The sequence below is a fragment of the Monopterus albus genome, unplaced genomic scaffold, assembly GCF_001952655.1.
Source record: "Monopterus albus unplaced genomic scaffold, M_albus_1.0 scaffold66.1, whole genome shotgun sequence".
NCBI lineage: Eukaryota > Metazoa > Chordata > Actinopteri > Synbranchiformes > Synbranchidae > Monopterus > Monopterus albus.
In genome coordinates this window covers 1,882,414-1,904,477 of record NW_018127946.1, presented here as the reverse complement: position 1 = coordinate 1,904,477, position 22,064 = coordinate 1,882,414, and the positions used below count along the sequence as shown (strand labels likewise).

At 40.5% G+C, this 22,064-nt stretch overlaps 2 protein-coding genes across 5 annotated transcripts in view; one reads left to right on the top strand and one right to left on the bottom strand.

The window, feature by feature from the left end:
- The first annotated feature begins 75 nt into the window (after nucleotides 1-75).
- LOC109962629 (1-phosphatidylinositol 4,5-bisphosphate phosphodiesterase delta-1-like) lies at nucleotides 76-10,839 on the top strand. Of its 3 annotated transcripts, XM_020604518.1 has the most exons (16): nucleotides 76-280; nucleotides 1,676-1,937; nucleotides 3,773-3,931; nucleotides 4,539-4,767; nucleotides 5,029-5,158; nucleotides 5,542-5,770; nucleotides 6,123-6,324; nucleotides 6,768-6,912; nucleotides 7,003-7,155; nucleotides 7,277-7,411; nucleotides 7,496-7,655; nucleotides 9,230-9,346; nucleotides 9,466-9,644; nucleotides 9,749-9,872; nucleotides 10,192-10,341; nucleotides 10,538-10,839. In XM_020604518.1, the coding sequence occupies exons 2-16, from the start codon at nucleotides 1,847-1,849 to the stop codon at nucleotides 10,627-10,629; spliced, it is 2,295 nt and encodes a 764-aa protein (XP_020460174.1). In that variant the 5' UTR covers nucleotides 76-280; nucleotides 1,676-1,846; the 3' UTR covers nucleotides 10,630-10,839. The 3 variants fall into 3 exon arrangements, with proteins under 3 accessions (XP_020460174.1, XP_020460175.1, XP_020460173.1); XM_020604519.1 differs by lacking the exon at nucleotides 1,676-1,937 and having other exon boundaries at nucleotides 78-280; XM_020604517.1 differs by lacking the exons at nucleotides 76-280; nucleotides 1,676-1,937 and adding an exon at nucleotides 1,971-3,100.
- Nucleotides 10,840-14,512: 3,673 nt separating this feature from the next.
- The window catches only part of LOC109962667 (CTD small phosphatase-like protein), a 19,898-nt gene continuing 12,346 nt past the window's right edge, over nucleotides 14,513-22,064 (bottom strand). Inside the window, exons 2-8 of one of the 2 annotated variants that reach the window (XM_020604564.1) lie at nucleotides 21,117-21,274; nucleotides 20,848-20,880; nucleotides 17,444-17,545; nucleotides 16,494-16,550; nucleotides 15,915-16,007; nucleotides 15,197-15,382; nucleotides 14,513-14,854 (exon numbers count right to left, since the gene is read on the bottom strand). In XM_020604564.1, coding sequence (XP_020460220.1) covers nucleotides 14,729-14,854; nucleotides 15,197-15,382; nucleotides 15,915-16,007; nucleotides 16,494-16,550; nucleotides 17,444-17,545; nucleotides 20,848-20,880; nucleotides 21,117-21,274 — 755 coding nt within the window. In that variant the 3' untranslated portion in view covers nucleotides 14,513-14,728. The remainder of the gene's footprint in view (nucleotides 14,855-15,196; nucleotides 15,383-15,914; nucleotides 16,008-16,493; nucleotides 16,551-17,443; nucleotides 17,546-20,847; nucleotides 20,881-21,116; nucleotides 21,275-22,064) is intronic. The other variant, XM_020604565.1, reaches the window with a different exon arrangement.

Sequence of the window (22,064 nt, the reverse complement as noted above, 5' to 3'; positions counted from 1 at the left end):
GAATGTCGCCATCTTGAGTGTGGCAGAGTCCGCGGCATGATTGATGTAGTCCGAAAAACTTGGAAACAGACAGCATAACGAGGTGGACCATGGCATTAAGTGATGTCATACACTTTCCGGTTAGCTGGAATATGTTAGAGATATTCATCGGGTTATTCTTATATTCCACATCTCTAAAACTGTCGAGTACACACAGGGAAGCTACTGCCACATTTTTGATCGTTGGTGTGCGGTGAAATTTGAGAAGCCTATCCACAAAATACTACAGCGACAGTGGAAGGTGAAGTATTAAGACCATTTGCTCGAGTTAGATCATTTACCCGGGTTAGTGTTTACTCACGTTAATTATAGGCTACTGCACTATAAAACTACTGAATGAAGTTCTCAAGTAGTCCAGTACAAGTAAAAACCCTGTATTGAAAAGGTACCTAAGTAACAAATGTATGTAGAATGGTCCCAATGTTGTATTATTAGATTTCTGGAATGAAATAATTGATGTAAATGCAGGGTATTTTAAACTATATAAAAAATGTTTTTATAAACTCAAGCTATGTTAGACATGTAGGCTACAACCTTGAAAAATACCTTGTAACTATAGTTGTTAAATAGATGTAGTAAAAACAAACAAGCAAACAAATCAGTAAATAAAGTAAAATTCAAATACAAGTACTTTAAAATTGAACGCTAGAGTAGCCTATTTGGTTACTTCCCACTACTGAATAGAAGTCAGTCTACATGTTTGGGGTTTATTGGTAGGCTAGCTGTGCTCAGGTAAACTTCAGTGATGGAAATCATAGCTTTATCTTAACATGAGATCTTACCACTCTTGCCAAGATATTTCATGAAGGTCTTACAGACATTTTCCGCTTTGGGATACTTCCTTTGGTTACTAGGGCATAACGTAGGTCTTTGTCACTGAAACAACTCTGAGACATGAGAATATGTTGATGGAAAACCATCCAAACTATGGCTGGTATCAGTGGTTCTTGCTTGAACTAAACAATATCTAACTCTTTGAGATTAATTTGTAACTCTTTCAGCTTTATGCAAATCAACACTATTGACTCTAGGTTTGCTATTACCTTAGCTTTTGTTTATATCATATAGTCTATGGGTTCACATACTTTTCCAACCTACACTGTAAATGCTTTTGAATAATCTGTGGGTGAGGACAATACCATGTTTTGTTAGTTAAAGAACATGCTTTGTTGTTTCTGGGAATAATGAAAGATAGGCTAATACAATACACACTTGCAGTGAGGTCTTGCGCGTTACATTTTGTGTTTTCACACATGCATCCACAGCACTGATACAAATCTAAATATCGTGCTGCACTCTGCCTTCGTGCCCATTTCACTGAACCTTGTGGAATTTGGAAGCTCTCCCCCCTGGTGCTGCATTAAAACCCACTCATTCTTATGCTGACAGTGTGCTGAGGGTAAGCCAGGCCTGAAAGGGAAGTCACAAGAGCTGCAGCGCACCAGTGATTGCAGTGGTGTTATTCTGCCAAGGCTAAACTGCACATGAAAAGGAGACCAAGAAAAAAAATCTGCCCCAACTAATAATGTGATCTGGTTCAAACGCTGCAGTCGATAAAAAGTCAAACAGTAGCTTTGTTAACAAGCATAGTGGCAAAAGCTGGTGTTAAGGTCTAACCCTGTTGTGACATCAGCAGTGCAGCTCGTCAAACCGGTGTTGGTTGGAGCCTGCGGCAGTACTGACACCATTCAGACTATTTGTGTCTTCGCCCTTGTCTGGTGTACTCCAACCAACAATCCCAAGCCCACGCTTTCTTGCTCAGTTGCGCGCATGGAAAGGAGAAACTTTAAATGAATCCGCACATCACATGAAACAAGGACAAACAAGTTTTGGCTGCTTTAAGAAGAGAAAAAAATCAGAAAGGATGGAAACTAACGGGATCGAAAAGAAGAAAAATGGTAAGACCAGTTTTGAATTTCCATTTAATTGTGTATAGTCCTATTAAACAGAGATGGGGATTTGGCAGATTTTGTTAAAGCATTTTCCAACACTGAAAACTCCTCAGGCCAAAATGGTGAAGCAAATGAAGTGACTTATTAATTTATCTTACATTTTAGTTGTTTGGTTCAAACCTTTCTCTTCGCTTACTGCAGATATTTGCTACCCGGGACGAAATACATTCAATCAATACATTAAAGCACTAGTAGCATACATTATAAGCTTCGTTTAAACTCTACCAGAAGGTGTGGCTCTCTCATCCTGGTTTACATCACTTCAAACAAACAAGTGTTGCCAAACCAAACCAGGGCAGCTCAACATAAGAAGAAACAACCCCCTTACAGCAAGCACAGTTATAAGAAGGTGTTAAAAAGAGGCCCGTATTTCTCTTTTCTTAGCATTCAGTGTGTTTGTTGACCTGTTTGCCAGCCCTTATGGTGTTTGTTTGGCCTGGTCGGGTGGATTTAAATCACGGCACCTGGAGTTTCGCATGTCACCACTAGATGGCGCCCGTTAGACAACACTCAGCAGGCTATAACATTAAATCTTACACAAGCTAATTAAAATGTATCGTTTACATATGATTGTTACATTACTTTGAACGCATTATATCAACTGATCAAATAGTAACCTAGACACATTTTAAACATATTTCCATCTTATTACGTTAACTTTAGTGTTGTGTAAACTGCGACGTTTGTGAGTCTTCGGAAATGTCGGTCAAACCAACCTCACAATGGTTCAACTCGTTTTCCAGAAATATTCTTTAAAATGACATTAATACACCAACAGTAGCATAAACCTGATAAAAGTTTAGAACCACCTGCTGCGGGTTTGTACACAGCGGTATCCTGTAGCCACCGTGGCTGAAGTAGACTGTTTGATAGTCAGCTTTCTGCATAAAGGAAGTCCTGACAGAGACAACAGTGGACTGAGTATATCTGGTATACGCCCCTTCCACACACCGGTCGGTCCCAACGCCTTGTGAACACAGACTGGCAGTGTTTTAGCGCCTGGGGCACCATGACATGCCTCCAACGACAACCTGGACTCAGCACATCTGAGGATTTACTCCACTGTGCGAGAAAGCAGAACGAGATAGAAGCGAACCTAAAGCTCCTAGGTAGGCTGCACATCTTGTAGCAGATGGGGGGGGTCAAAGGGTTGTCTAGGTTTAAAGTTACAGGGTGAATGGCTTTTGATCATCCTGCCTTGGTCGCCTGCTTGGCAGGGTAACAGTATGGAGAGGCGGAAAGTAACGAAGTACATTTACTCAACTACAATTTTGAGCTACCTGTACTTTGAGTATTTAAATTTTCTGTTGCTTTGTATGTCAACTTTACTAGATGTCAGAGAAACAAATTGTACTTTTTACTCACTACATTTATTTGAGAACTTTAGTTTATAATTTCTTTCCAGAAACAGGTTAAGTAAAAGTACACAAGTATTAGCACCAAAGATACCTAAAGTACCAAAAGTGAAAATAATCATTATGCAAAATGGCACAGTTTACACTGATCTACATCATATTATTCAGTTATAATTACTGATGTATCACTGATCAATTAATCTTCTGATTATACTCTATTTTGTTTTATTAAGTAACATTTTGAATGCAAGATTTTTACACTGTGGTATTTCCACTTTTGTTTAATTAACAATCTGAGTACTTCTTCCACCACTGACTGCCTGATTCCATTCACATATACAGTGTGTAAAACAGGCTTTGGCTCATAAGGTTTGACAAAATGTAATATTCACTCAGAGTTTTGCTGTTTGCTTCCTGGGTTCACAGGTATGGAGATCGATCCTGACCTCCAGTTCCTCCTGAAAGGGGGACAGCTTGTCAAGATCCGCTCTGCGTCCTGGAAGAAAAAACGTTACTTCAGACTGCAGGAGGACTGCAGGACCATGTGGCAGGAATCAATGAAGACCTTCAAGACAAACCAGACCTGTGAGTTCTGTCCTAGCATCTCACCTGTGTCTGTATGCCAGCAGACCTCTGGTGTTGTGGTGGTTACATGCATCACAGCTGTTACTTATATAATTTTTTACTTAATACCTAGCACATTTGTGTTTCCAGTGCTGACACAACTGAAACCATCTTTGACATCTCTCAGTTTTTCTTTCATGGACTGGTCATAAAGCTATAAAAGATTATTTCAGTTTTAAAGACCTTGGTATTAAACACAACTGGGCTGCTCATGATAGCAGCGGTATGTTCTGTCGGTGTGTTTATAGAGAGTGTAAATTGTTTTATGGTGTGTGGAGGTGTGGTTTAACGTAGCTCTGGTTGTATTTTCCACTTGTTTACTTCATAATCTGATAAGTGCAGTATCAACTCTGCACCTTACTGGCTTCAGAAATAAGAGGCCGCTGCTGAAAAAATTAAACTTGTGATGAGAAGCTTGTGTTTACCAAGCAGGTTGGTCTTATTTGCCTAAAGATACTTAACATGCAAAAGAGCAGCTTGTTTTAATAGAGTTAGACATTCAAGGAATTCCTTTATTTAAAAGACTATAAGTACACCACAACATTTGTGATTCTCCCCCTACCTTCAGTTGCACTTGATGATGTCTCCGAAGTGCGAATGGGCCGTCATTCAGAGGCCTTGAGGAAATATACAGAAGAGCAGGAGGAGGGCTGCTGCTTCTCCATCATGTTCAAGGGCCGCCAGAAGACCCTGGACCTCATCGCCAGCTCCACCGAGGAGGCCAAGCAGTGGGTCAACAGTCTGGACAAAATCATCTCAAACATAAACAACCTCGACTCCCAGCAGAAAACAAAGCAGTATCCTTGTCATTATAGGTACAATGTAAATACTAGAGATTTATAGGAATTCACTGGAATGAACAGTCTGATGTAAGAGCTCACACTTCCCAGTTGGTGCAAAGATTGAATCAGACAGGTTTAGGATCCCCTGCTGCACACTGATTTAACGCATGTTGCTCCTAGTGTATCTCAGGAGCTCCTGTGGTGGGAGTCAAAACTAATGAGAGAAAGTAGACAAAGATGTCATGATATTAACTCCTTACATTACAAGCATTTCAGTTGGATCTTCAGCTGCCTGAAGAAAGCAGACAGGAACAACGATGATAAACTGAGTCTGCCAGAAGTCAAGAACTTTCTCAATATGATCAACATGGACCTAGATAGCTGCTACGCAGAAATGCTCTTCAAGGTGATGCACTCGTGGTTTTTTTAATGGTTGACAGTGATGAATATTACTTATAGAAGTCTTCAGCAACTATGAAACATTGCTCCTGGTTAATTCTTTCATGTAACGGAATGATTGCACACCAAATTAACTGTAAAGGTGGGCATGTGGTGCTCTAAATATAAGAGAAATGAAACCAGTGCATCCTTGTACTTTTAGGCCAAATGTGGTGCTGATTAAATACATGCCTCTGCAATAATACATTGATAGAAATTTTAATTTATTGTGGAAAAAGTCTTCACTTTAATCCCCATATTTTTAAAAGCAATCAGTTACCTCTCAATATAACATTAATAGTACAGTAAGTTAAATGTAAAACATGTTCATGTGACATTTACTCCCTACAGAAATGTGACACATCTAAATCTGGATTCCTGGATGGAGAGGAGATTAAACATTTCTATGAGCTGTTGACTGATCGGGAGGAAATCGACGTGATCTATGCAGCATATGCTAAAACATCAGGCTATATGAGTCCTGAAAACCTGGTGGACTACCTGCTGAAGGAACAGATACAGAAAGCCACACTGGCTGATGCGCATAAGATCATTGAAACGTACGAGCCAGATGAAAATGGTCAGTGACTTATCTGAAATAACATGGTTTTGTTTGGGTGTGTGCCTGATATCATTGTTAGCACACTGACTCAGTACCAAGTGATGTGAGATTTAAACCACAGTGTAGTAGTTTGACACAGAGAAACATTAGTCATTAATGAGATCAGCACCGCTCTCATGTATGCTAACTATGGAGCTAGATCCAGCAGGCTGTAAGGGAGGGCTAACTATGGAGCTAGATCCAGCAGGCAGTTAGCTGTAAGGGAGACAGAATTTACATATAGTCCATGGACAAGTGAGTGAAACCCAAGTCACTGTTGCTCTGATGCACCACTCTCACATTCAGCTGCCCTGTCTGTGTACACTTTCAGCCAAGGAGAAGAAGCTGCTGTCCAAAGATGGCTTCCTCATGTACCTGCAGAACCCCAGCACCATGATCCTCAATCCTGAACACAAAGATGTGTACCAGGACATGAGCCAGCCCCTTAACCACTACTTCATATCTTCCTCACACAACACCTACCTTATGGAGGATCAGCTCAAAGGGCCAAGCAGCACGGAGGCTTATATCAGGTAACAAGCTTTGATCTAACCTTCAGGAACTCAACAACTGCTGTAATATTGCAGTGATATCACTGCAGTTTGCAGATATTTGTCCAAATCCTGGTCTTGGGTTATCCCTCTATCCTAGTGGGAGGGGCTAAAGGCTGCAGGGTGTGTCTGTTTTGAGCAAAGCATCCTATCATGAAGTGATTCAGTTTTAATGTGTTTAACTTATTCCTTGGTTGATATGTGCTGGCTATAACATCATACAGTATGAGGTATATTGTTTATTTAATGTGCTGCATTCTGTCTATTCTTGATGCACAGACAAATTCATCACAATGTGCATTATATAAACAAGTTGGTGCTTTGTCACCTGAGTGCCCAGGTGTTTATCAATAACAACCTTCAGGCTGCTGCTCAGAGCCTTTTTGCATCAATTTAGTCACTAATACTAGTTGCCACTCACGCAGGGCTCTGCTGAGGGGCTGCCGCTGCGTGGAGATGGACTGCTGGGATGGATCAGATGGTGAGCCAGTGATCTACCACGCCTACACGCTCACCTCCAAGATCCTCTTCAAAGATGTGATCAGAACCATCAAGGAGTATGCCTTTAAGGTACATTTAGTATCTAGTATCATAAAATATCCATTAGCATCTATGCATGTTTTCTTGGTCTGAGGGCACCCTCCGTCTGATTGTTGGCAGACGTCCGATTACCCCGTGATCCTCTCCTTGGAGAACCACTGCAGTCTGGATCAGCAGGAGGTCATGGCCCACCACCTGAGCTCCATCCTGGGCAGTGCACTTGTCACCTCTCCTCTGGGGAAGGGAATGCCCACACGCTTCCCATCTCCTCAGGTTGGTATCTACTCATTAAGTCAGGATCCTTAACATGGCTAGAAATTGTGATTACAGATGGTTGTGATAATACCACTCACTCACAGAGCTGCACTGGTGGTGTGTGTGCACATACCTGCAGGAGCTAAAGCGGAAGTTCCTACTCAAAGGGAAGAGGTTAAGCAAACTGCAGCAGCCAGAGGCAGATGACACTAATGTGACAGAGGAGGAAGAGTCCAATGATGAAAATGAACACAGGGGGGAAGAGAAAAAGAAGGTGAGGGTGGCATCAATGGAGAGTACAAAAAGCAATGCATTAGTAGGTATGTCATTTTACTTGTCTTGAAATTTTAATTTGTAGAGGAAAAAAAAGATTCAACTAGCAAAAAAGCTGTCGGCCATGGTGATCTACTGTGTGAGCGTCCAGTTCCACAGCTTTGAGGACTCCAGGAAAAACCAGAGCTTCAATGAGATGGCGTCCTTCAAGGAGAGAAAGGCCACGAACCTGGCAGAGGACTCAGGTGAGGAAGAGTTCATAGGATTTACCTTAGAAGTTTGTTCATATTAATACTTCTTAAAACAGAACAAAACACCTGAAGATGTAAGGCTGACCTGGAAACAAACGTAAACAAAATTTAACATTTACATCTAGAAAACAAATTACACAATAGTATAGAGTTGAACTTAAATCGATTTTTTTTAAACATTTAAAATCATAGGAGCGATTTTAATTGACAGGTTCAAGTTACTTTGATATTTTCTGTTACTTCATACATTGACTTCACTACATTTTAGAGGCAAATCTTGTACTTTTTACCCACTACATTTATAACTTTAGTTACTAGTTACTTTTCATAACTTGTCTACTCTGGCACATGTTTGTGTATAGTATAGATAGCATGGGTGACAACACACTCTGGTGGTGAGCCTGTAGAAGAACATATTTTATCTGTCAGGGTGTCATCCACCTTCACTCTTTGTCCTGTTTAAAAAGAAATCCAAAGTCCAGCATGCCAAATTGTTGTCTGAATCAAACTCTCTTTTAATCAAGATGTGAGGCTGGATCGTGTCAAAGGTAGAAGAGAAATTAACAAATAAAAGCCTCGCATGAGTCCCAACTCCATCCAGATGTTTGAAAAGCAAATTAAGTAATAATAACTCCACTCCTCTATGAGGTTTGTAGTTAAATTACAAAGGATCAAGTAGGGGCATAGTTTGCTTCAAAATTCCTGACCTCACCAGTTTTTGAAATGTCTTCATTACAGTTGAGGTCAGAGCAATGACCCTAGGATTTTGCACAAAGTTTCAATAGGTAACCACAGATTCCATCCGGTTCCTGACTTTTATTTACTTTAGCCGATAAGAAGGCTTTTTCAACTTCCTTGTGACTCAGTGTCTCTGAGCTTCTCACTTAGTTTCTGAATGTCTTACTAAAATCAAAAGTATCAAAAAGACAAAAAACAAAAAAAAACACCAAACCAACAATAACAAAAAAGATTAAATGCATTTGCAAATTCAGCATTTGAGGTAAGATGATCTACAATAGCATGCATTCTGGTCTTAGTATCCTGAAGGCCTGCTATAGTTTTCATGCTTGACCAGGCCCAACCAAGTTTATATGCAGCCATTGTACTCTCCAGTTTCCACTTATAGTTCTGTTCTGCTCTTAAAATTTCCAGTTTTAACTGTATAGTGTGCAGATCAGAAGCAGTTCCATCTTTGAAAGCGTGTTTCTTTCTGTGAATGCCAGACTATACGGAGTTTGTGAACCACAGCGTATTAGGGTAGATTCTTACTCGTTTGCATGGCACAATCATATCCCTGCAAAAGCTGGGTGCAGATCATCACTGCAGGTCTGCTTAAACATGTCCCAGTCAGTGCATTCATCACATTTCAAAGAAAGCAGAGTCTTCAGTCCATTTTTTTAGATCTCTAATCTGCACTTTGTTGTCCATAGCAGAGGTCCATAGTCTGTGCTGTAAATTTAATGAAACAGTTCCTCTGTCAGAAGAAGCTACATGTGATATACAAAATCATGCATTTTCCAGTGTAACCACAGATCATGTTAGTAGATAACTTGACATGTTTTCTACAGTTAACTTCTTCATCCGTCATAATGTGGAAAAGCTGAGCCGCATCTATCCATCAGGCTCCAGGACCAACTCATCCAACTACAACCCAGTTCCCTTTTGGAACGCCGGCTGCCAAATCGGTATGATATACTGACACGAGGAGGGAATGATAAACTGTGTAGTCCAGTCTGATAATACAGCAGGTAGGATGTCTTGATGTGTGATGAAGTGTTTTGTGTCATCACTGTTGCTGTTCCAGTGGCTCTAAACTTCCAGACGGCCTGCACAGGCATGGATGTGAACCAGGGCAGATTCATGGTAAATGGAAAGAGCGGCTACATCCTGAAACCGGCCTACATGAGGGATGTAGCCACAGAATTTGACCCCATCACGCTGGCCCGAGGACAGTGGCTGAAGCACAAGGTGTTCCATGTCATGGTGAGGATTTCACAGTGAACGCACACAGTGGCATTTTTCAGCCAAGGGTTCATGTTATAGAAGATGTTTTGTATCTGACATGATGTATCACCACCTGCCATCAGATTATATCAGGCCAGCAGCTGAGCAAGAATGAATCCTCCATAGCGGACCCGCTGGTTAAGGTGGAGGTCTATGGAGTGCCAGCCGATGTTGCTGAGAAAGAAACCAGTCATATTGAAAACAATGGTACCGTTTTCTTTTTACAAAGAGCTGTTACTGTTCTTACAAATACTGAATTAAAGGTCTGAATACTTTTTTTAACAGAGAGAGTTCAGTTTTACATTCCTAATCCATTTGATCAAGTGTCCATAAGCATGATTTCACTCACACTACCAGTCAAAGGTCTGGACACACTTTGCCACTGAATTGAATGAGAAAGTGTGTCCAAACCTGTGACTGGTAGTGTAGTCGTTATTGAGTGTAGATTGAGTAAAATATCGGTTTCATCAACTTAAAGGGAAATGTGTACACAAATGTGACACATCAAGTTGCTCTTCTGTCGTAGGTTTTAACCCTGCGTGGAATGAAAGCTTCCAGTTGGATGTGTATGTGCCCGACCTGGCCTTGGTGCGCTTTGTTGTGGAAGACTATGACTATGTGACTGACAATGATTTCATTGGACAATACACACTTCCATTCAACAGCTTAAAAATGGGTAAGTTCAGCAACTGACAGTGGATTTATGAGGTCCTTCTTTGCTCTGTGACGTAAAACCACAGATATTTCTTTGTTCGTTTATGAAGTGTGAGAACAGAGACTGATCTATTCCTCAATTCAAATGCGGAACAAAGAGCTCTTCATATTCTCCTTTTTCTGATCTCTGACTGCAGCCACTTTGTGCTCCCACACAGGATACAGGCATGTGCCTTTGTTCAATCAGGACGGAGACCCCCTCCCCTCAGCTCGACTCTTTGTACACATCATGGTCTTTGATGCAGAGTAGCACATACATCACTGGTACTGTATACAACTGATGGTAATGAAGTTTTGTATTATTATTGCGATTAATTTATTGGCTTCATTTCAGTAGTGTGAGCAGTTCGTGTTAATGAACACCACGTTCTCAAGGAACAGCAGTGTCGGTTGAAAGATCTGGACATGAGTGGGAGGTGTGAGGTGGATATAGATTATGTATGGAAATACTGTGGATACACACAAGGTTAGCTCAACTTTGTACTAGTCCAGATGAATCACATTACAGCTACTAATATAGAAGCAGTTTTAATTGGTTTGTGTGAGTTAAACGTTATACCATGTTCGGGTTGCGATAGCATACATTTTTTTTAAGATCACTTGTGTCCGTCATTTCCTGTCACTTAATGAATTGTCTTTTTAATCTTTTTATGCAAATTACCTTGTCCTGATTTCTGATGAAAAATAAGCCAACATAAAATCCATGTTTCATCAAGTATGATTATTTTTTTCATTTTTCACATTATGAATCAAGATGAAGATAAACGTTTTAAACATGAACACCTGCCTCAATCTTTTTTTTTCCCAGAACATTGCATCTGTAGCCATACAAGAGTGTCAAGGTCAATCTAATTAATAATCCACCAGCTACTTATCAACTGTGAAATAATACAGCAGTAGTACTCAGATTCTTTACTTAAGTAAAAGTAGCAATACCACAGTAAGAATACTGTTACGACTACATACATAGTTCAGCTCTTTCATTGTTTTGATTTTACAATTCACACTTTTACTTCTGATTCCAGTTTCTCAGTTGTCACAGCCTGCTTTCGGCTCAAACGGGTCACTATTTCAGCCAAAAAGCTCTGCAGCTGTTTGGCAATCTATTGTGGAGTATTTAGCAGCTACTGCCAGCTCACTTAACATAAATAGAAATGCGGTTTGCCATTAGTCTGACAGAAGAAAAGCAACATCTCCCTATAAAAATGTGCTTTATTGTAACATATCTTCTAAGGAAATTGTTAAAAAAAATCAGGTCCACTGTAAAATAAATGAACAGGACAAACTAAAATTTTCCTCTCATGCCTTTTGGAGTTGATCCATATCAGGTACATTGTCAATTGTGACAGACAAATATCAATGACACTGGGCTAAACCAATCATCTTTGGACTTAATTCATTTACCATATGTATTTTAGAAAAAACATGACAAATTTTATCAATGTAAAATTTTATTATGGAAAAGGGAAAAAAAACTGATGCTCAGGATGACGGCAATGCCACACTCAAAGTAAGCCAACCAACAAGTGTTAAAAAAAAAAAAAGAGTGAAGAACCTGATCCAATAAAAAAAAAAAAGTGACTAACTCAAGTGTTGTAGAACTTTGGTGTTAAATCAGTACAAAACGATGAAGGTGTGACTATGAATGAGGTGAAGCACAAAGGAAAAACTAAGGAAGCACACACACAACATGGCTGTGCACACAAACACATGCTTGTCCCCTGATAGGAAAGATGAGACCTGACTGAGAATTCTTACCAAAGGCAAGAGAGGGAGATTATGGTTCTGACAGGAAGAGGGACAAAGAGCAGGATATAATGAGCAATATGCAACTTTTCAAACCAAATATTGACAAAAGGTCAGTAGAAAAATATCACGATACAAACATTTTCAGAGAAAGGTACTCAGAGAGGTTGAGAAGTCAACCTAACACTTCCTAGAAAAGGACATTGCACTGAAACCATCATCATGAGCAGAATACTCATCACCAACACAAATGCTTCTGAAAAAGTAAAATAAAAAAGCTGTAATATGCCTGAAGGAGCACCAGTCTTTCAACTGGAGAGGAAAAATGGTGGAAATTATGAAGTAGTGTAGGTCTTCTGAATTTAACATCATAACCCATAAACTAAGCAATAAAGCAAATGAGGTTTGTTGGCGTGTACAATCCCTAGATGGCACTAGAGTTTTTCATTGCTTCATTTTATTGTCTCACATTGTTAATTCACCTGACCATATATGGTCCAGCTGCTTTCCCACTCTGTAAGAAAATACTAATGAGACAATACTAAAATGGAAATAAAACCATTGCTTTGTGCCCTCACAAGCAGTAAGGCCTTAATGCCGTGATGAGGTTCATCAGTCCTTTGCAGTGCCCCAGTAGTGCTTCAGTTTGGAGCTGACCCCTCACATTTAGAGGGCGGACTGGATGGGCCAGGACTGAACACCCATCTTTAAGTTTGGAAGGCAACCCCCCCCTTTTTTTTTTTTTTTTTACTTTCTTTCACAACAGAAGCTGATAACTATGGCAATGTAGTTCACTATATAAGGTTGTTTGGCTGCTGTTACTGAAGTAGACCAGGCAATATTCATCTGAAAAATAACATTTGGACTTTCTAATCACTAATCAAAGGGTATATATCCAGTTTTTCAACCAATCATGTATGAAGGCTTGCTCAACACAAAGTCATTGTGATAAGCAGGCCAGTCTTAGTGTTAACAGACCTATCTGCCTAGCCTTGTCAAGTGCTCTCAACACACAAACCAAACACTTGGGATGGAAATTCTCCTAGGAAAAGGTTATTGCCATGGTAGCTAATGTTGCAGCATTCGGTTTGCGTGGCTCCTCTCAAAAGTAGGCACTGAGGTGAACAGCAGTTTAAAAAAAGTCTGTGAAGGTAAACACCACACACTGTCTCCACTGGTTTTACACCAGGGCTGGATGAGGCCATGCCATCACCGTATGTCAATCAGGAGAGAATGACGTGGCTTCAACACTGTCCAGACTCGATCTGACACTCCCTAAAAACTAAAAAAGCTGAAACAAACAAACAAACAAAAAAAAAAACTATAAAAAACAAAAAGCATAGCACTCAACCCGTTTACTATGAAATCCCACACCATTTGCACAAACAAAAGGGATACCTTTGCAACTGTGTTTTCCAAGGGTGGAGCTGCGCCATTTAACAGTGTGCCAACAAGAAAAAAAAAAAAAGTGGGTGGTGTGTTAACATTGGAAAAGTATAAGCGCAACACAAACAAAGACGTCGTAACATTAAAAATATACATGACCTAATGTCAAAAGAACAAAACCTATAACGCTATATTTACTACTAATGGTTTAAAAGTTATACTTGAAGACCTGTTAAAGATATGAAGCCTATTAAAAAATAATTTTCTTATTTGGCAAATAACATGAGATAAGCAAGAGTTGGGTGAGAAAGAAAGATAAATGGCACGATTTGATCTGAGCTATCAGATCAAAACTATCAAACACAAAGCGCTACTGTGCTTGCCGGTGGGATGCAAGGTTTACAACTGCAAACATACTCCTTTGCCTAAAACATGAACTATTTCTATATAAAATGAAAGCAGAAAGAAACAAAGTCGCATCTAGATAATGGCACAAGTATACTGAGGGGAAAACAAATACTACCGAGACATTTACCCAGCGTTTGATGATTGAAATCAAAACTAAAGTAAAAACCTTATACAAAGATACTTCTGTGTCCACTTTAAAGCATATTGTGTGTAAAGGACTGAAGTACTCTCCCATGTACAAAATATCTCCCCATATAAACAACATCCACACAAGGCACTTCATTCAGTAAGAAAAGAGAATCACAGTCCTTTCTACTACAAGAAACTGCCTGCATAGCAACAATATGAGGACAAAACCTTTTCAGACTTTTGTGTGGTACCACACAAGTTTCAGACAAAAAATTTTTTTGTTTGTTTTGTTGGTTTGAAAAGAAGCACTTTATCGAATAGTAAAACTTTGTTGGTCTGAAAAGACCAGAGTTCATTCCTCTTAGTATTTCGTCCCCAACATCATCAACTTATGATGCTCCGTACACTTTCTGGTGTGGTTTTTGTGAGACACAGTGCTCCTGGGATATTGAGCATTTATTTTATTTTTTTTTTTTTTTGATGGCACTCAGAAGGTAGCCTGTCACCAGGTGATGCAAGCAGAGACGGGGTTACATGAAGGTTTCCACAGTGAGACTTCAAGGCGTCCCCTTGGGTAGATACAAGAGGGGCACATATGGGAGGATCTGCCTGAGTCTGAGCCAAGTGGTGGCAGAGAGGGGCAGAGAGGGCGAGCACAGGCGGCGCTGTGACATGTCCTGCTACCTGCTTCTCAGATTCTGCAAAACTCCATAAACCTCTTCTTCTTTGCTGAGTCCCTCAAAGAAAGGTAGCAGGTCCAGGAGCTCTGTGTCATTCATGTCGTCAAACCAGGACTGGACTGGGACCTGGGGAGAAAGGGAAACCACCTGCATTTGTTTTTGTGTTTTAAATCAACTAAGACTTTGCTGCCAAAATTACAACTATACTCTAACTAGTTCTAGTTCTTGGAAAAAATAAAAGCCACTGGATCTTTAAGCTGTCACGTTTTCTTTATTGTCATCAATGTGTATGAAGACTGACACAAGCTAACTTTGTTCCAGTACTGATCTGTCACACAAAGAGGGAGGAGCTGTGGACATTTGGTTGTCCTTCACTTTAACTTCAGCTTAAAAAAAAAAGCCATTTTCCACAGCAGAATAAAAGTATCTTCTAATTGTGACAAATATGTTGGTGGTTTAGGAACTCACAGCATTTTCTGGGTGGAAAATGTAAGAGGCGGGTGAATTGTCAACGATGATGACATTGTTGAGCTCTCGCCCCAGCCGGCTGAGGTCTTTGACGTAGTTTCCTCTGTGGAAAACGCAGGATTCTCTAAAGAGTCGCGCTCGAAACACACCCCACTGGTCCAGCAGGTCTGCCACAGGATCTGCATACTGCCCAGGCCAAACACACAGGAAAATGTTACACTGCTATAAAAACTACACTTAACACTTTTCCTGATTGCCAACTACAACAATGCATGTAGAGAAACTGTGAAGCATATCTTTGCAGTCACATGCCTCAACTAGAACACTAACAGAACAAAACTGTAAAAACTGAAAAGGAAGTAGAGCAGGTTATCCTTCACAGATGTGTCTACCTGACAGGGAAGATGCCTCAGGAAATACTAGTCTAGGACACTACAAGCACCACTGACACTGAACTCAGCCTGAGAGACATCTGATACCAGAGAAACACCACATTGGGTGTTTCTGTCTCATTCGTTAAAACTTACCCATGCATTACTGGCTAAGATGCAAACAGATGGACAGCAAAGCAGAGGGAGTGTGAATATTCATACAGCAGGTGCACATGGAAATTACAGACCAGAACAAGCAAACAAATGTTGTTCACAGTTCCATAGGTGTCCTTGGCTTGTTACAAAAGCACGTTTGAACAAGGAAACGTGGCCATGTGTGAACACACCTTGGCAAGACTGGCCGTAAACAGCACACATTCAAACAGCTCTCCCATCTTTTGAAGGAACTCATCCACATGGGGTCGTTTCAGCACATACACCTGCAAGACACAAAGCAGACTTTAGGCTAGGTCCAAGAAAATCAACATGCATGGCATAATGGGAACATCAGACAAACACTGCAAGTACACATTTGTTTGGACAGCACATTTTACTATAATCTTCACAATGTAATTTATAGTCGTATTTTGACTATGTTGTTAAGTGCGAGAACAGTTTTACAGAAGTATTCCTGCTACACACTTCTTTCATTATCACAAATCCTCAGCAGAATAATCGCCATCTTTAAAAAGCATCATTCCCACTTACAGTTTAGACGTCATCCACTTTTTTTGTATACTCTTACCAGTCCAGCAGCTGCCACCCAGTGCAAGTAATCATGAATAGGCCAACAGAATACACACAGCCTATCCTGGATTACTTGAACTGAATCACAGCCATTCTCTGCAGGGTCTTCACAGGGGTACAAAGTGGTAGTCTTGCCCTTAATAAACTTCATTAAAATATTTCTGGTATGTGTACAGTACCTGATGAACAGTACCATCAATCTCCACGGGAACAATAAAATCAGCGTTGCTGATGGGCTGAGAAGGAACAACATAATAGCATATTAATTTTCTTCAAACTGTTGGTGAAGCACCATAACTGACCAGCAGAGGGCCTACTAGTAACACTAAAACTGTAATTCACACATTGTGCAGTCTGTCAGGAAGAAGAGGATCATTTTTGCCAGATCAAATCTCTCATCATTGCTCTCCTTCCCACTGCAACTTATCTAGTACTATAACACAACAGATGGCACGGTGGTTACTCTCAGACAGGTAATGGAATAAGGGAGGATGAGTAAAAAAAAAAAAAAAGCACAGAGAAACAGGAAGAGCAGCAGGAGGTCTCCACAACATATACTGGAGTGCAACAAAAACAGACAACCTCTGTTACTACTGCTGCAAAATGCTTTTTGTTACACATGGCAATGCTTGTTAAAGCTAAAGAAGAGATTGTATTAACTGCAGCTGGCTGTCCACATCAGCCAGCCCTTAGTCTTTCCTATTACCATCCTGCTTTGTTTTTAAATGCGGTCAGGACTATAATATTGCCCTCATTCTAACTACTGCACATCCACCACCTGCTCCTCTCCTAGCCTTGTTTACACAGTGGCCAAATAGATTCAGCACAGCTTTGACCTCCTACATATTTCCAACTGAGCTTCAGCTATTAAGACAAAGATAATGGTGATGCTCTGCATACATGTAGTGTTTTACAAGGATGTAGGAAAATGCTAAAGGAAATGAAGTCAGTTATGTTTTCAGTTCAGTGAAGGTTAGGTTAAAAATGATATGTTTTAGACAGAAACAAAGATTGTCCAGACAAGTGATGATCATAGTGTATTAAAGAGCAACACACAGGCACAGGTGAGAACTGTGCAGGCCATCAGTAGCAAACCTATGACCTAAGATGAGCTCTGGACTCTTCTTACCTTGAACGAACTGTGGACGAGAGTTTCATCCAAGTCAATCACCACACACTTTTTTCCATAGTCAGATATTTTCATTTCTGGCAGCAGGTATTTGGCTGGCGGCTGGTGAGAGGACAAGGCAGGTAATATCAGATAGGCTGAGGGAGAATGATTATGTTTGAGAGAGAAAGACAGCGATAGGGAGAGAGAGTGACATACACATTCCATAAACTCATGAATAAAGCTGAGCAAAAAAGCCAACACAATGTTAGGAAGAGCATCTCAATGTGTAATGATGCAGATGAATAAATGCCATGTTTGAAATGATAAATCAATAAAACTACTTGGAACTTCAAAATGACATCACCAGGGTATTGCCACATACACTGATCAGCCATAACATTATGACCACTGACAGGTGAAGTGAACAACCATCTCGTTGCAGTGGCACCTGTCAGTGTGAGGGGTGTATTAGGCTGCAAGTAAATATTCAGTCCTTGAAGTTGATGTGTTGGAAGCGGGAAAGACAGACAAGAGTGAGGAGCTAAGTGACTCTGACAAGGGTCAAACCGTGATGGCTGACAACTGAGTCAGAGCGTCTCTCACACTGCAGGTCTTGTTGGATGTTCTCAGTCTGCAGCGGACAGTACCTACCAACAGTATCTAAGGAAGGACAGAGAGTGGAATGGTGACAGGGTCATGGACGCCCAAGGCTCACTGATGATGAGGTCGACCTATTGTAGATTAAAGTTTTAAATTTCATTCATCCTTTTCAAAAGATTCCATTTTCCCTTTGCTAAAATGGGTGAAAATAAGAAATGCACCGATTACATCTTTCTTGGCCAATTTCTGATTGATTTTTAAGTCTGACCTGCCGATTACAATTTTGGCTAAATCCAATTTTTTTTCTTTGTAAGAACTGTAACTGACAGCATACACAACTGGAACTTTTCTTTACTGAAAGATTAAATTGTAATAAAAAAAACACTGTATTAAAGTTTTACATTTCTGTCATCTATTTTTCTCTTTCGTCCACGTCCGGGGAGATTAGCTACAGCGCCATGGACAGTAAACTTCTTGACAATGTTGCGCACAGTGGACACAGGAACAGCCAGATCTCTGGAGATGGACTTGTAGCCTTGAGATTGTTCATACTTTTCCACAACTGTGGTTCTCAAGTCCTCAGACAATTCTTTACTCTGCTTTCTTTTCTCTGTGCTCAGTGTGGTCCACACGACACAGCGATTGATTCAACTTTTCTCCATTTTAACTGGTTGCAAGTGTGATTTCTATATTGCCAGCACCTGATGATTGCTACAGGTGAGTTTCATTACAAATTAAAGGAGCATCACACGCTTGAAATACAGGTATTTCTGATGATTTTGAAAAGGTGTCAATAATTCTGTCAGTCAATTTTTGGAGTTCTATGTGGAATGTATCGGATTTGGCTTTTTCGTGTTGTTCCAATGCAAACAAAATACATAAACAAGGAATTTGTGATTGCACCAATTTTCTGGGAGAACTGGTGCATTATCTAACAGAAATGCAAATTTTTGGCCATGACTGTTTGTGTTACACATGCTATGCTTTTGTTCTGTACCACTTGAACCGTCTTGCCTCTATGTCTGTTTGGCACAGCAACCAGAAATCTCAGAGACTGGCTAGTCACCGGTCAAGACTGATCATGTTGAAAACCGTCCATTTCCATTCTCCGCCGATCAATCGGTATATCTCTAGTGAAATTGAGAAATACTGCACATTGGTCTCTATGAAGACACATTCAGCAGCTACAGTTGTGATATCGCACCAAGAGTGGGGAGACTGTGTCTAACAGATTCTTTCTAACTTGCCCTCACAACCACAGTTTTCACTCCTTTTAACTAAATTTTTCACTGAATGGTCAGCTCTGCGATGGATTGGCGACCTGTCCAGAATGTACCCCGCCTTTGCCCAATTGGGCTGGAATTGGCTCCAGCCAATATTATGCAGGTGGTCATAATGTTGTGGCTGATCGGTGTACAAAGTTACACTGTCGTAAAACCCCTAACATTTTTATCAGATATGTGGAGAACTAAACATCTCAGTTTGAAAATCTTAATGAGCTTCAACTTCATGTGTGAACATGAGGATGAGGTTGTGAGAACTATGTGAAAATGTAGGAACAGTGCTGTATCCATTCACATTTGATGCATCTGGGGTGCTGAGTTTCATGTGGTAGGGCTGTCACTTTTTATTTGAATGTGGAACATTCATTTGAACATGGTAAAAAGAAAAAACAACAACAATCTGAACCGTAATGACCTGTTTGAATTCAACAATGTAATAAGCACAACAGGCTGTTTGATGTAACCTGCCTTGAAGTCCAACAGAGGACATTCTTAAAATTCACCATCAGCTTGACCTGCTGACCTCTCAGTAAAAGTAAGCTAGTAACATTATGTTTGCAAGGACAAAATGCGGGATAGTAGCAAGCAAAGCTGTGCTGATCGGACAATAACATCAGAGCGGTGTCAAGGATTGCCCAATCTACAAAAAAAAAAAAAAAAGCAGATGCCTACTTAAGTACAACACATCTGAGGATTCACCTGCAATCTTGCTACTCAAGTGATGCACCGAAGTTAACATTACCACAGATGAGTAGAGCAGCATCTGTTCTACAGCCTCACCTGGCTGTCCTACCCCTTCAGCTTACTTGCCCTTAAGACCAGTGGGTTGAATGTTGGCTACATGCTCTAAATACATCATGTAAGCTTTCAGTGTGCAGTTAATTTTATTTTATTATATTACATTTTTCTACCCCTGAAGCATGTCATGACATCTTAGCCAAGCTCTCCTAATGCAATACATAAATTGGTCAAAGCAGTGAGAGGTACTGACTAATATGTATATTAATCTGAACAAATTTCATGTCAGTTCAAACATCGCTCAATTATGATTTATGGAAAAATTACAGCTCCATCATGTGGGCACCAACGGGTAATTGGTATACTGGCCAAACCATATCAAATTTTGTCTTTGAGTGATGATAAATTTCACCACTTGGTTGCAGAAGCAAATAATTTACACAAACTTTATACAACTGCACAGATAAGTAGCATAATAAATGGATTTACTTAATGCATAGAAGCTCCTGAAGCAATTCATAGCATTAACCTGTTAGTAGCCCACTATTTCTGAAAGCATATGACCCACCAATTTCATTCATGCAGATGAGGCACTGAGGCACCATTTGAACCTATAGGTGCATATACAACTTCCACATAGTCAGTGCTATGATGGACAGAGAATGAACTGCAGCACGGTAGGAGAGCTAAAGCTCTTTGGAGGTGTACTGGAGCCCATACACACACACACACACATGGGATGTGCCAGCACCATCCCACTCAGCCTGCATGCAAAGGAAAACAAAAAATGGCAATACATACACTAGGAACAGGGAAGACCTCGACCTGGTCACACTACAACACAAGAGAGATAGACACGCACGTACAAAAAGAGGGTAAGGAATAGGAAAGAGAACAAAAAAGGAGACAAAAAACCATAAGATCCACAGAGAAAAAGAAAAACAAAGAGAAAGCACTATTCAGACAAACAAAACAATTCATAAACATGTGCAGACAGCAATTTTCCTGGGCTTTTACAGTTTACAAATCTAAGAACAGGCCAATTAGCATGCAGTGGTGCAGCAGCTCACCTTAGGAGGTGAACCATTCTCCTCAACAGGTGGAGGCAGGGAGCTTGTGTTGGTGTTAGTGGCTGGTGGCTCCACATTGTAGTTGCGGAAGCAGCAGAAGAATGTGCTGAAAATGCCCCGGCTCCTCTGCTTCTTTAGGCTGCTCTTCGACTGGGACGCTGTCAAAACAGGAGGTGGTGAGAGAGTAAAGAGTGAATGAGAGAATATGCAAATCATAAAAATAACTCAAAAAAATCTCAAAGCTGGGAAGCATTTATGGTTTGGTAATTTGCATAACAAACTGTGAATGCAGCTTGAGTAACAAACTTACAGTGAGGAACAGAAGTATTTGAACACCCTGCGATTTTGCAAGTTCTCCCACTTAGAAATCATGGAGGGGTCTGAAATTCACATTGCAGGTCCATTCCCACTCTGAGAGACAGAATTAAAAAAAAAATTCAGGAAATCACATTGTATGATTTTTAAAGAATTTATTTGTCTTGCACTGCTGAACATAAGTATTTGAACACCTGAGAAAATCAGTGTTAATATTTGGTACAGAAACCTTTGTTTGCAATTACAGAGGTCAAACGTTTCCTGTAGTTCTTGACCAGGTTTGCACACACTGCAACAGGGATTTTGGCCCACTCCTCCACACAGATCTCCTCTAGATCTGTCAGGTTTCGGGGCTGTCGCTGAGCAACGCGGAGTTTAAGCTCCCTCCAAAGATGTTCTATTGGATTGAGGTCTGGAGACTGGCTAGGCCACTCCAGGACCTTGATATGCTTCTTACGGAGCCACTCCTTGGTTATCCTGGCTGTGTGCTTCGGGTCGTTGTCATGTTGGAAGACCCAGCCACAACCCATCTTCAATGCTCTGACTGAGGGAAGGAGGTCGTTGCTCAAAATCTCACAATAAATGGCCCCATTCATCCTCTCCTCAATACGGTGCAGACGTCCTGTCCCCTTC

Bases quoted from the DNA above. Each gene is read 5' to 3' on its own strand.
- LOC109962629 (XM_020604517.1), top strand. From the start codon at position 3,001: ATGACATGCCTCCAACGACAACCTGGACTCAGCACATCTGAGGATTTA. The intron at 5,771-6,122 runs GTCAGTGACTTA...GTACACTTTCAG, and splicing joins GTACGAGCCAGATGAAAATG to CCAAGGAGAAGAAGCTGCTG. The intron at 9,645-9,748 runs GTGAGGATTTCA...ACCTGCCATCAG, and splicing joins ACAAGGTGTTCCATGTCATG to ATTATATCAGGCCAGCAGCT.